Source organism: Musca domestica, unplaced genomic scaffold (assembly GCF_030504385.1).
Source record: "Musca domestica strain aabys unplaced genomic scaffold, Musca_domestica.polishedcontigs.V.1.1 84, whole genome shotgun sequence".
NCBI classification, from domain to species: domain Eukaryota; kingdom Metazoa; phylum Arthropoda; class Insecta; order Diptera; family Muscidae; genus Musca; species Musca domestica.
In genome coordinates, this window is record NW_026712417.1 from 2,785,531 (window position 1) to 2,800,020 (window position 14,490).

Genomic DNA, 14,490 nt, shown 5'->3' on the forward strand with positions numbered 1-14,490 from the left:
AATAATTTTTATATGGTTTTGTTTATTTCGTTTTCTTTATTTAGAATAATAATAATAATAAATTTATTAAATAAAATATTGTTTTTTGTTTTGTTTCTGGTGTTGTTGGTAATTTTGTTCAAAAACATTTTATTTTTTATTCATTGTATGATAAAAAATATGTATTGTTGTTTTGCTTGTTTTCACAATTAACATTTTTTTTATAAAACAAAATAATTTTTAATGAATGAATTTAGTTTTTTGTTTTGTTTTTTTGTTTTGTGGGCTTGATTCGTGGTGTGGTGTTTTTTTAAAATTTTTATATATGTATATGATAATTGTTATTATTAAATATTAGTTTATGTGTGTGTGTTTACGTTATCTAATGTTTTGTGTGTGTGTAGGTGTTTGTTTGTTTTTAAGTTTGTTTAAGTGAATTTCATTTACTTAATTTACTAATTACTCTAATAAGCGCTCCATTCTCCTCTTTAAGGCGTAAGTTTTCAGTTTTATATGCATCCAATTGCTGTGAAAGAGACGGAAAAGAGAAAACAAAATATATTTACATTAATTAAATGATACATATGTACAGACATTTTACAAACTAGTTAACAAAAAATTAAAATAAATCATTTCAAAACACATTTACATTCCAGAACAAGAATTTAAGCATTTTCTTCGAGTTGTGAATCGAAGTTTGCGGTGGCCATAAACATTAAAAAACGAAAATAAAAAAAAACAGTTCTGAGGGCGGTGAGTTTAATATTTTAAGCAAAAACAGCATCAATCATTAAAAAATATTGTCTTGCCGATACTTTGTGACCGGTAGTCAATTACGAAATACAGTAGCTGCTTGGGCAGATCCAAATCTGATATCCAACGTAATTCCCTTTTGTATAGAAAAATTTAAATTCGACAGACAGAAGTTATTTTTTTTCTCATAACAGAAAAAAAAACCAATTAATGCCACATCTTCTAACATTGTCCCAGCAAAAAAAATGGTGGTCTTTTGTGCCACTTTCAGTATTACTAGTAATGACTACGACATACCTTCAGCATTACCAATAAGTTAAATGAGTAACGGTGGTACAGAAAGACTAAAACTTTTGTAAAATTCGAATGTTTGAAATAACAAAAATTTACCTGGACCTGGATAGAAGAAAATACTATGAGTAGCAGTCTCAAATTTTTACTCATACCCAAAAAGGTTGTCATTACCGATATACAAGAATTTTTCCAAATAATGAACACAAATATCATATTTATCGCATAAGTGTCCAGACCCGATTTATAGAACTCCTGGGAGTACAAAAAAAATAAAACGAACAAACTCAAGTTTTCGGTTTCGCTAAAATAGGTGCGAGCATGCTTTGCTCGTTGTAGCGTGAGAGCAAAAATCGAACAAATTCTACTCCTGTCGGGCACATTGCTTGCCCCTTGCTTCTATTGATTTTTTTACCCTCACCATATGAGTAGAGAGGCTATATATCATTTTATAGGGCCAAAAAGTGCCTCATCGAAATAACGGTTTGGACTTAATCCGCTTCAGGACATTTGGAGTAGATCAAGCGATGTCCGTCCGTTCGTCTGTCTGTCTTATTTGGTTCGGTTTCGCTAGAATAGGTGCGAGCATGCTTTGCTCGTTGTAGCGTGAGAACAAAAATCGAACAAATTCTACTCCTGCTTGCCCCTTGCTTCTATTGAATTTTTTACCCTCAGCCATATGAGTAGAGAGGCATTTTATAGGACCAAAAGTGCCTCATCGAAATAACGGTTTTAGACCCTAGGTCTCTTTGGACTTAATCCGCTTCAGGACATTTATAGTAGATCAAGCGATGTCCGTCCGTTCGTCTGTCTGTCTGTTTGCTAGGTGGTGCGCACGATAACTCTCGAATGGAGTATCCGATTTAGCCCAAACTTGGTACATCGTGATATTATTATCAATATTACGGAGATGGGAAATATCGGTCCACTACTTCTGGTACCTACCCCGCAAAAGATCGAACATAAAAAAAAAAAAAAAACAAATAAAGTAGTATCAGTCGGTTTTGCCAAAAGATGGGGTATACATCCTTCAGTTATGATTATTAAAACTGTTGACCCTTTATGGGGTAGGTTCCGAAGTGAATATTGACCAATGTTCGATTTCCTTCACATTTTACACATACCAATGTTTTTATCTGTATTAGATGAAGTATGAAAATGGAATACTTCGGTCCGGAATAGAATACTGTTACCTCACGTAAATTTTCACATTTTCCTAAAATTTGCACATATCTCATAAAGTATAAGAAGTAGTCGATATGGTCCAAATCTGGAACGTTGTACTATTTATATCAGATATCTTGCTTAAGACTGATATAAATAGTACCACGTTCCAGATTTGGACTTTATCGACTACTTCTTATACTTTATATGGGATATGTGCAAATTTTGGGAAAATGTGGAAATATACGTGAGATAACAGTATTCTATTCCGGACCGAAGTATTCCATTTTCATACTTCATCTAATACAGATAAAAACATTGGTATGTGTAAAATGTGAAGGAAATCGAACAGTTATATCCATTTTTATGCGAAATCATAAATTTCGATAAAACGCATATTCATATCAGATTTCTGGTTAAGAACCTTATGGTACCAGAACAATTTTTCCGATCTCCACCATCCTTATAACAGATCTTGTGTTGATGGAAATATTGGGATGAACCAAGTCGGAATGGACTTTGTGGGGGAGGTACCAGAAGGAATGGTCCGATCTGTACCATCTTTAAAACAGATCTTGTGTTGATGGAAATATTGATTTGTGCCAAGTCTGAATGAAATCGGACATTAATTTCCTGTTTTATGAGCTTCATGGATGTTCATAATTTTGACCCTTTGTGTGGGAGGTACCAGAAGGAGTGGACCGATATATTACATTTTCAGGCCAGAAAATGTGTTAATAAAAATATTGTGATGTGTGTTATTTGAAGGCAATCGATAAGAGTTATAATTATTCAAAATTTTTCGCTTGGTGGAGGAGCTAGTTGATGAAGTGGACCGATATTGTCCATTTTCGCACCTGGCCTAGTACTGATGCAAATATTAGGATTTGCAAAGTTGGAGCAAAATTGGATTATCTTCTCTTTCTGTGCAGTAAAACATTTTTTTTTTATTGAAAATTTCGACTTTTGTGGGGGACGTACCTGAAGGAGTGGACCGATATTACCTATCTCCGAACTCGATCTAAGTTGGATAATAATATTACGATCTTGCAAGTTTGGACCAAATCAAATGCTCCCTTCGAGAGTTATCGTGCGCCCCAGTCAGACGGACGGACAACGCTAGATCGACTCCAAAGGTCCTGACATGGGTCCAAAGAGACCTAGGGTCTAAAACCTTTATTTCTATGAGACACGTTTTGGCCGCAACAAATGGTATATACTCTCCCTCTCTAACCATATGGCTGAGGGTATAATGAACGTTTCCATATAAAAATATTTAAAAATAGCAAAAAGTAGCCATTTCGAGAAGGGCTTTAAGGTACTTCCCTTCCCTGCGAACTTCCCTTGAAGAAGGTAATGTTTGGAAGAAAATGGGCAACGAGTTGACAGTGACATTAAACCATAGTCGGAGCGGTATTCCAGATTTAGCTTCTCATGCCAAAAGGTAATTTTTTTGGATCAAAAAAAAAAAAAAAAAAAAAAGGAAATTGTTTAAAAAAAGTGTTAAAAATATTTCAAGCAACTGCAACGATCTGTGAATCAAGAAACCCCGATTATAATATAAATAATTTATTAGGTTTTTTCCGAACAATGTTTAATCAAATTGAAGAAATAAATGCAAAAATTAGACGCACTTAGGAAATCTAAGTCAATTATTTTAGAATAACAGCAAACTGAGTATGTTCTTTTTTTCTGAAAAAGCTGTATATCTCTTTATTTTGCATGTATCTGCCAAAGCGAACTTGTTTAGGCACCACACCGAAACATAGGACTATCCACAGAAACGGAACCCCTGGACACCAAATTACAAGAAATTGGTTGGAAAATGAGGGAAAAAATCGTTAAAAACGTATAAATATTCCAAATCTATAAAAAATGGAATATTTTTTACATTACCCTCATAATGAATACCACTATTATATATTTAAATTTACTAAACAAATATGGGAAAAAGAATGAGATTAATTTCATTGTCATTAATTATTATTTCTGATAAAAGATAAAAATATAGCCCATTAAATTCTCGAGCGTCAATGAAAGATATTTTTTAAAATAAACATTTGGTTATTCCACAATTTAAATTTCAACTTTAAATTCTTCAATTTTGTTTTCAAAAATTATCAGTTGTATTACAAAAAATGCTTAATTTTAATTATATTGTTGTAATCATCTAAATAGCCAAAAATACATGCAAAACAATTATTAAAAAAAAACTTAGCAAACCATGCGATTTTTTAAGAAAATTTCAAATAAAAGAAAATTCAAAACATTTTGCGCTACAGTAAATACATTTTTGATATGCCTTGATCAATGGTAATTCAATGATAAACAATGAATGCCATATGTTTTGAAGAAAATATGCAAAGATTCTTATTGTGAAAAAAATATGATTTTTTTAAGGAAATTGAGACAGTTATACAAAATGAAATCAAATGTTAGAAAATGTTATGAACATGAAAAACAAAATATTTATAAAAAAAAAATACAATTTTGTCCCAAAAAGTATGCTGTAATTTCGAATAATACAAATTGAAATTTGTAGTGTTTTTTTTTTTTGAACAACTGTTGAAATACAATACCTTATCACACTTAATATCCATGTCTATATTAAAATTTTAATATTTGTAAAAAATGTGATAAAAAAACACGTTTCAACATAATTTTTTTTACACAATTTCAAATCGGACAAAAATGCCGTATCAGATTTTATCTTGAATATTTTAATTTTAAAATATTTAATTTTAATTCCGTTGTAGTTATACATCGTTTAAAAAATCTTTCAAAAAAAGAGCAAGTCAATATGTCTTTCAAACAATAAGATATATAAAAATCTCCTACTGAAAGAAGACCATTAAAAATTAATCTAAAAATGTAATGCCTTCCTAGATTTGAAGAAGTAAAGCCAGACTTCGGGATATTATAGAAGTTCCTCTTCTATAAACATTGCACAGTCCCCGTTTAGAGTTATACTTAGTTTTTATACCCTACACCACATAGTGGTAAGGGTATTATGTCTTTGTGCATTTGTTTGTAACATGGAGATGGAAACGAGATAGACCCATAGTTACTTTTGAGAACCTTCATAGAATCACTTTCTGAGTCGATTTATGCATGTCCGTCCGTCTGTCCGTCCGTCCGTCCGTCCGTCCGTCCGTCTGTCCATGTATTCTTGTGAACAAAATGCAGGTCGCATTTATTATCCGATTGAGATGAAATTTTCCAAACAATATTTTTTTGGCCCAAGGACGAACCCTATTGAAATTGGTGAGAATCGGATCAAATTTAGATATAGCTCCCATATATATCTTCATCCGATTTCGGGTTAAATGAGCACCAAATGTCCACTATCAGTCCAAATTACCTGAATTTTGGCACACCCAACCGGGTTCGGCCTAGAAGCAAGTATATCAAATTTGGAGAAAATCGGTTCAGATATAGCTATAGCTCCCATATATATCTTTCATCCGATTTGATCTTTAAGTCCCTCACATTCCTACTATGCACTCCACAACCGTGATATTTGGTACCAGGTATTAGATGGAGCACAGAAATAGCTGTTTTAAATTTTATCGAAATCGGTTCAGATTTGGATATAGCTCCCATATATATCTTCATCCGATTTCGGGTTAATTGACCACCAAATGGCCAATATCAGCCCAAATGGCCCGAATTTTGGCACATGTGACCGAGATTAGCCTTAAAGTAAATACAACAAATTTGCAGAAAATCGGTTCAGATTTGGATATAGCTCCCATATATATCTTCATCCGATTTCGGGTTAATTGTGCTCCAAATGGCCGATATAAGTCCAAATGGACTGAATTTTAGTACATCGGACCAAATTCAGCCTAGAAGCAAGTATATCAAATTTAGTGAAAATCGGTTCAGATATAGATATAGCAACCATATATATGTTTCATCCGATTTAGTGTTTTAGTCCCTTACATTCGTAATGTTCACTCCACAACCGTGATATTTGGTACCAGATATAAGGTACAGCCCAGAAATAGCTGTTTGTAATTTTATCGAAATCGGTTCAGAGTTGGATATAGCTCCCATATATATCTTCATCCGATTTCGGGTTAATTGTGCACCAAATGGCCGATATAAGTCCAAATGGACTGAATTTTAGTACATCGGACCAAATTCAGCCTAGAAGCAAGTATATCAAATTTAGTGAAAATCGGTTCAGATATAGATATAACAACCATATATATGTTTCATCCGATTTAGTGTTTTAGTCCCTTACATTCGTAATGTTCACTCCACAACCGTGATATTTGGTACCAAGTATTAGATGGAGCACAGGAATAGCTGTTTTAAATTTTATCGAAATCGGTTCAGATTTGGATATAGCTCCCATATATATATTCATCCGATTTCGGGTGATTGACCACCAAATGGCCGTTATACCATCAATTTTGGCAAATCCGACCGAAACCAGCTTAGAAGCAAGTACACCAATTTTAGTAAAAATCGGTTCAGATATAGCTATAGCTCCCATATATATCTTTCATCCGATTTGGTCTTTAAGTCCCTCACATTCGTAATATGCACTCCACAGGAATGATATTTGGTACCAGATATCAGATAAAGCCCAAAGATAGTTGATTTTAATTTTATTAAAATCTGTTCCGATTTGGATATGCCTCCCATATATATCTTCATCCGATTTCGTGTTAATTGTGCATCGGATGGCCAATATCAGCCCAAATGGCATGAATTTTGGCAAATCCGACCGAAACCAGCCTATAAGCAAGTACACACATTTTAGTAAAAATCGGTTCAGATATAGCTCTAGCTCCCATATATATGTTTCATCCTATTTGCTATTTAAGTCCCTTACATTCGTAATATACTCTTCACAGGAATGATATTTGGTACCAGATATCAGATAAAGCCCAAAAATAGTCGATTTTAATTTTATCAAAATCTGTTCAGATTTGGATATAGCACCCATATGTATCTTCATCCGATTTCGTGTTAATTGTGCAACAAATGGCCAATATCAGCCCAAATCACCTGAATTTTCGTACATAAGACCGAATTCAGTCTAGAAGCTAATACGTCAAATTTGGAGAAACCCGGTTCAAAGATAGCTATAGTTCGTAAAAGGCACGATAGATTTTGATTTTGTACCAAATATCTCATAGAGCTCTGAAATGCCCTGTATAAACCTTTTTACGAGAGCTCTACTAAATATGCATAGTGGTGTAGGGTATCATATAGTCGGCCCCGCCCGACTTTTGAGCTTTCCTTACTGGTTTTTATATGCCCTTGTAGATGTCTTTAGCATATAGAAGAGCTTTGTATTTCAAAGGATTTTTGCCCATAGAATATGTTTTGAAGTGGTGTATCATATGTGATGTCATAGTACATATATCCTTTAAGGGTTATGCTTTTAAGGAATGTGGAAGTCCAAAATATAGAAGACTCTAAAAAGTCATTCTATCTTCAGAAGAGCATTTATAGATCCACTAACTAAAGAATACAATTCTTGGGAATAGATGAACTAGTGAAGGACTTTGGTCTATGAAAACCCTTTTGTGTTTCCTCTGTTTGCAGTAGATGTTTTTAAGAATCCACTATCCATAGAAGATCTTTCAGAGGTTTTAATCAATAGAAGAAATGTTTAAGGTCTCCTGTCTACAGAGATCTTCCGTTTGTAGAATAACTAATATATAATATAATAAAAGAATAACATTGAAAGTTAAAGAATCAAATGTCCAGGTTGTAGAAGACATTTTAAAAGACCCATGTCTATGGAATATCTTTTGCCATTAAAAGAACACTTAGAGGTTTGTAGAAGTATAGAATTTCATTTATAGAAAAACTGTAACAGTTAAATGGTAGACCATAGGAGACCACCTTTTGAACTGTCCATAGAGGTCCAACAGGTCATACATTTTTGGAGGACTTCTACGTTTATGTATAGAAAACCAATAAGATGTCTCATGCTCTGAAGAATTTTTCAACGGGTTTCAATTATGTCTTTGTGCATTTGTTTACAAACAGGCAAAAGGAAACGAGATAGACCCATAGTTCCTTTTGATGATCTGAATCATAGAATCACATTCTGAGTCGATTTATGCATGTCCGGAGATAATCGGTCAAAATTTGGATATAGCTCTCATATATATCTTCGTCCGATTTGCCTCTTATTGTGCACCAAACGTGTAATATCAGGCCAAATAGTATGGAATTTTGCACATACGACCAAAGTAAGCCTGAAAATAAGGATGCTAAATTTGATCGTAATCGGTTCAGATATAGATAGAGCTTTCATATAGCCGATTTGTAATTTTTGTCCTTCACAGTCGTAATATGCACTTCGTAACAACGATATTTGGGAAAAATATATCTAATACAGCTCAGAAATACCTTCGACAAATTGTATCGAAATCGGTTCAGATTTGATACACATCTTTTTCCGATTTCAAGTTAATTGTGCACCAAATATATTAATTTATAAGCCAAAATTGAAAAGGCCCATATGCCTCGGCAAATTTAGGAGGAGGATATTCCTCTCATATATTAGTTACTTTGGACTTGAAATTATAACTATAATCATAGTTAGTATGATTTAATTCTCACAAATACCCCATAAAAACTTTTATTTGTTATAAATTCGGCCCACCCGACTTTTAGACTTTCTTTACTGGTTACTTAATGTAAAAGGTTTTTTGAGACACTCTGTGAAGATAATCTAAAGAAAAGTACATTAAACATCTACAGAATAACTCCAGAATTTCTGTAAATATTCTATACCCGGGAGACCCTTCAAGACCCTTTTAGACTTCCTTTACTGGTTATTTAATGTAAAAGGGGTTTTTTATACACCCTGTGAAGATAATCTAAAGAAAAGTACATTTAAGATCTACAGAATAACTCCAGAATTTCTGAAAATATTCTATACCCGGAAGACCCTTCAAGGAAAACATTTTTATTGATAAAGTCAATTAAAATTGTTTTTTTTTTCATAATCGACCATAAAAGAATTATAATTTTCTTCTTATTTATTTATTGAACAAATACATACAATAGGAAAATATATTTTATAATTCAAAATTCTGTGTCACGACCTCTGATAGGAAAGTAATGTCAGAATACGAGTAACAGTGGAGAGCAAAAACTCCGTTGTTTTTTTTTTTCTCTAATAGAACTTTCTGTGATTGATTATTGGCCAAAGAAAATCTCTGCATAGAAAACAACAAATCATAAAAAACAATAACATAATGATAATACATTTATTTCAAAATAAAGGAAACATAATTATTATTTATAAAAGAAAAAAAAGAATTGGAAATTTAATTTCCTTATATTTTCCATTCAATACTAATACTAACAAAGAAAAAAAAATAATGTTGTGGTTAGCCTAAGGCTCAATTAAAATGTTGTTATTTTTACTAAAAACCAAAAACTCAAAATAACAGTGGACATAGACATATTACATTTTATGGGGGCGGTGGTAAATAAATAGACAGATAAATCAGGATATATCAGTAGAAAGGAGGAATAGTAGTAAAGTAGTATTTTGGAGGCAGTCATCACATCATCATCATCAAGAAGATCATTCCAAAACGTTGGTTATTATCATAATGGTAAAATATATCGTCATAATAACATACACACATACAACAGGTAGAAGAAGATAAACGATTCATACTCATCATCATCATCCACGTCGTCTGCGAGCCATCCATGGTCATCTCAAATCCTCTATCAATTCTCGACATCATTCAAATAGTTTTACAGATCTCTAAAGTTCCCAACATCATCATTGCCATACCAGTTAATTAATGCAATTTCTTTTGGGGTCACCATTCCAAAGGCGTTTGTTCCGGTCTCCAAAAAACCCAAGGCCATATAATTCACCTCCCTCATTGGTAGAACGGTATAAGTTCATATCAACAATTTAGAAAAAGTTCCATCAGATTATTTCAAATTTATTGAGTCTAAGTTCTTTACCATTAACATTCGGAAGAATGTTAGCTCTCACCAGCGCTTTTCGGTCTAATTTTGTGGAGAGTAATTTTTCGTTCGTGTGTATCTGTATAGCATTTGTTGTTTAGGTAATTTGCGGTGTTTTGCCTATGTATTTGTTGTATATCTATCTTGCTGTTTGTATGTAAACAATAAATTCTCCAGTAATTCACTTCGTTTTTTTAAATTTGTTTAAATATTTTTTGATTTATTATATATTTCTTTGTATTTATTGTAGGTGGTATTGATTTGAGTATTACATTTTATAAATTCCATCTCATTGTATTTTGGTAGTAGAGTAGATCTAAGTAATGAACATTTGATTGGTATATTTTGATATTTTTTCTATGATTTTGCGCAATACGGCAACTGCCTTTGATTTGAAAAATTTTAACTAGAATTTGGTTGTTAATACGTGTGGGGGTAAAATTTGTAAATAGATTTGTATGCAAATGGATTTATACAGTCTCAAATTTTGAATTTCGGGCTAGAGATTTTCTGTAGATTTTCTCATAAACGATTTAAGGAACTTTCATACAGATTTTCTTGAAGATAACAGACCTCACAGCACATCTGAAGCAGATCTCATAGAAAAATCATGATATTCTGAAAGAAATAACATCTGAAAGTCCGTGGAATATATAACATAAATTAATCTTTCCGTAAAATATCAGCTAATCTTTCATAGAATATCAATTGATTTTTCCAAAGATTGGTCGAATTTCCCATAGAAAACTAGTTAAACAATGCGGAACTTTTTTTTGTAGATTCATTTTCTCTAAATGATCTTTTAAAAAATCCAACGGTCCTAGATCCTAGGCTATCCAACCTCCTAAAAACGGATTTCTCTCAGAAGAGTGACGATCTTCTCTGAAAAAATCCAACGGTCCTGGATCCTAGGCTATCCAACCTCCTAAAAACGACTTTCTCTCAGAAAAGTGACGATCTTCTCTGAGAAGATCCAATAATCATCTCGTGTAAGATTTAATGATCATCTTTTATAAGATCTAAGATTCTTCTCTAAGATCATCTAATGATCTTCTCGTAGAAGATCTAATTACTTTCTCATAGAATATCGCGCGATTTTATTACAGAACATCTAGCGAACCTCTTATAGAATATATAACGACCATTACACAGAGCATCTACTCACGCAGATCTTCTCATAGAAAATTTAACGATCATCTTCTGGAGTGCCAAACTATTACCTAAGAGAAGATCTTACGATCCTCCTATAGAGGATCTTACGATATTTCAATAAAAGATCTTACGATCTTCTCATTAAAAACCTTATATAAGATCTAGCGAACCCCTTAAAGAATATATAACGATCGCCACACAGAACATCTCCTAGAAGATAAACAGATCTCCTCATAGAAAATTTAACGATCTCCTCCTGGAACATCAAACTATTACCTAATAGAAGATCTTATGATCTTCCTATAGAGCATCTTACGATATTTCAATAGAAGATCTTACGATCTTCTCATTAAAAACCTTTGGTCTTCTTTTATAAGATCTAACGATCTTCTCATAGAAGATCTAACGACCTTATAATAGGAGATCTAAAGATTTTCCCATTAAAGGTCTTACGATATTCTCATAGAAGATCTTCAAATGAAGGATCTCACGAGCTTATCCTAGATCTTCTTCAGAGTAGATCTTCACAAGAGTAGATCTCACGAACTTCTTATAGAAGAGTTGATGATCTTCTCAAGAGAAGATCTCACGATCTTCTTATAAAAGAGCTGATGATCTTCTCCAGAGAAGATCTCATGATTTTCTTATAGAAGTTCTGATGATCTTCTCAAGAGAAGACCTCACAATTTTCTTATAGAAGTTCTGATGATCTTCTCAAGAGAAGATCTCTCGATCTTCTTATAGGAGTTCCGATGATCTTCTTAAGAGAAGATATCTCGATCTTCCTATGAAGATCTTATGATCTTCTCATTAGTATTCTTATAAAAGATCTAGCGACCTCATCATAGATCTATCAATCTTCTCATATGATATTCAAATAGAAGATCTAACGACTCATAGAAGATCTAGAGGTCTTACGATATTCTCATTGAAGATCTTCACATAAAAGATCTCATGAGCTTTTCTCTAATAATCTTCTCAAGTGTAAATCTAGATCTCTTAAAAGAAGATCTCACGATCATATTATAAAAGAGCAGATGATCTTCTCAAGTCAGGATCTCACGATCTTCTTATAGAAGAGCTGATGATCTTCTAAAATAAAGAAACGATCTTCCTATAGAAGAACTGATGATGTACTCAAGAGAAAATCTTACGCTCTTCTTATAAAAGATTTGATGATTTCATGTGAAGATCTCACGGGGTTATACTGGAAGATCTGATGTTGTTCTCACAGAAGATCTTATCATCTTCTTATAGAAGATCTGATGATGTTCTTATAGGAGTTCTTACAATTTTTTTGGAAAATCAAATCTATGTATCTTCCCATAAAAGATCTATGAATATGGTCAAAGAAAATCTGTAGATTTTTTGAAGATCTTTAAAAGTTGTCGAAGGAGATTCTAATTAAAAATTGCTAAGTATCGTCAAGATGAATTATTCTTCTAATAGGTAATCTGCATATTTTTTTCTTTAAAGAACGATAGATCTTTTTAAGGTAAAAATTCCTAAAATTATCCCCAAACGTAGCCAATTCATGCGAAAATATCATCACATTATCAAACTTGAGCCTAATTGGGGACCCGTGCTTTGTATAAAATCCATTTGTTTTCGATTTCGTTATCCAACAAATTTTTAAAAATCAAAAAGAAAAATACTTTTGAATGGTAAAATGATATGTTTTCATTTTTTCTTCGTTATCATTCAACAAAACAATACTCCTATAAAAATAAGTAAATACAATATTTATTATAGACAACAACAAATTACGACTAAGAAAATATAGACTTTTTGTTTCCAAGAATATAATATCTAGCAAATATATAAATATTGGGTTTTAAATACTTCACATCACTTAAAAACTAGGAAAAATAATTTTTGTTTTTTTTTTCGAAAGAGAGAATGAGCGAGAAAATTAGAAATCAACAACAAAAGAAAAAAAACTAATAAATATATTTCCACTAAATATTATGTTTAACTACTTGTAGTATTTGGTTATTTATTTGATTTTGGTTTTTGTTTTGGTGCAAGAAAATTTGAATATTTGTTGTTTTGATACGTTTTGATATATAGTTTTGTTTTTGTTTTTGGTTTTCTAGAGCAGTTCAATTTGGCATGTTTTAATAATAAATAGAAAAACTATTATTAAGTATAAATATTCGAGTTGTTTGGTTTTCTTATATAAATAAATATTGTGCTGTTTAACTATTCCATATTATTTTTTTGAATATTTATTTGAATTATTATTATTATTGTTTATTATTGGCCTTCGATAGTTGACTCTGGGCCGATGAGGTCAACTTCGAGACAACACGTGTGAGAGCACGATTTTCAGCACGTAAACGTTCGTTCTCATTCTTTAACTTCTGTAGTAGCTACAATTACAACAATTAGAAAATAAAATCAAAGAAATGTGGAGAGAGAAAGAGAAATAGAAAGAAAAACAAATTCATGTAAACGGAAGATAAACAAATGCATGAATTTTGAGTTACATCATGAAGATATTCGTTCGAAATCAAATGATATGCAAAAAAGAAAACTAAAACTCAAAACGAAATAAAATGCAAGGAAAAGGAGTTGTGAGGGGGACAGGTAGAAAATGTTTTGATTTCTTGAGATAACACTATGCCAAAGTGTTTTTTTGGAAGAGTTTGTAAAAAAATCGTTAAAATTATTTTTGAAGTGTAATTTTTGACCCAATGTTTAAATTTCTGTTGCATAGTGTTATTTCCAAATAAAATGAAATGATTTGAAAGAAAAATAATAACTAAAAAATGATTATTTCCTCAATGAAAAAAACGAACAAAAAAACAAGGGAATTTCATGTATGGTCATCTTTTTAATTAAGAGCCTGAAAGTATGCTACAATTTTGTGTTGCATATGAACCAAAAACAAAGATGATGGAATGGGTGTTTCCACGCATAAAAACAATAAAAAGCACACAAATAGACAATCGAAATGTCAATTTAATGGTGGTGGTGGTGGGGGAAGGTAGATGACATTTTTATAAACGTGCTCGGTGGATAAAATATTAAAAATAAATAAAACAAAAATAAGAGAAATCAACACTTGATAGACATGTAATTAATGTTTTTCTTTTCATTGTTAAACAAATAAAAAACAAAAACAAAATATGTATGGACAAAAACAAAATAGTAATATTATTAATAAAATGGATGGGA

The 14,490-nt window shown here is 32.0% G+C and overlaps 1 protein-coding gene across 16 annotated transcripts in view; it reads right to left on the reverse strand.

The window, feature by feature from the left end:
* Nucleotides 1-14,490, reverse strand: part of LOC101890302 (protein phosphatase 1 regulatory subunit 12A) — a 154,990-nt gene continuing 140,500 nt past the window's right edge. For 12 of the 16 annotated variants that reach the window (XM_059131299.1, XM_059131302.1, XM_059131304.1 and 9 more), the window contains one exon: nucleotides 13,523-13,682. In XM_059131299.1, the coding sequence (XP_058987282.1) occupies nucleotides 13,557-13,682 (126 nt within the window). In that variant the 3' untranslated portion in view covers nucleotides 13,523-13,556. Of the gene's footprint in view, nucleotides 506-13,522; nucleotides 13,683-14,490 lie in introns of those variants that run through there. The other 4 variants (XM_011292278.3, XM_059131309.1, XM_059131303.1 and 1 more) reach the window with 2 other exon arrangements.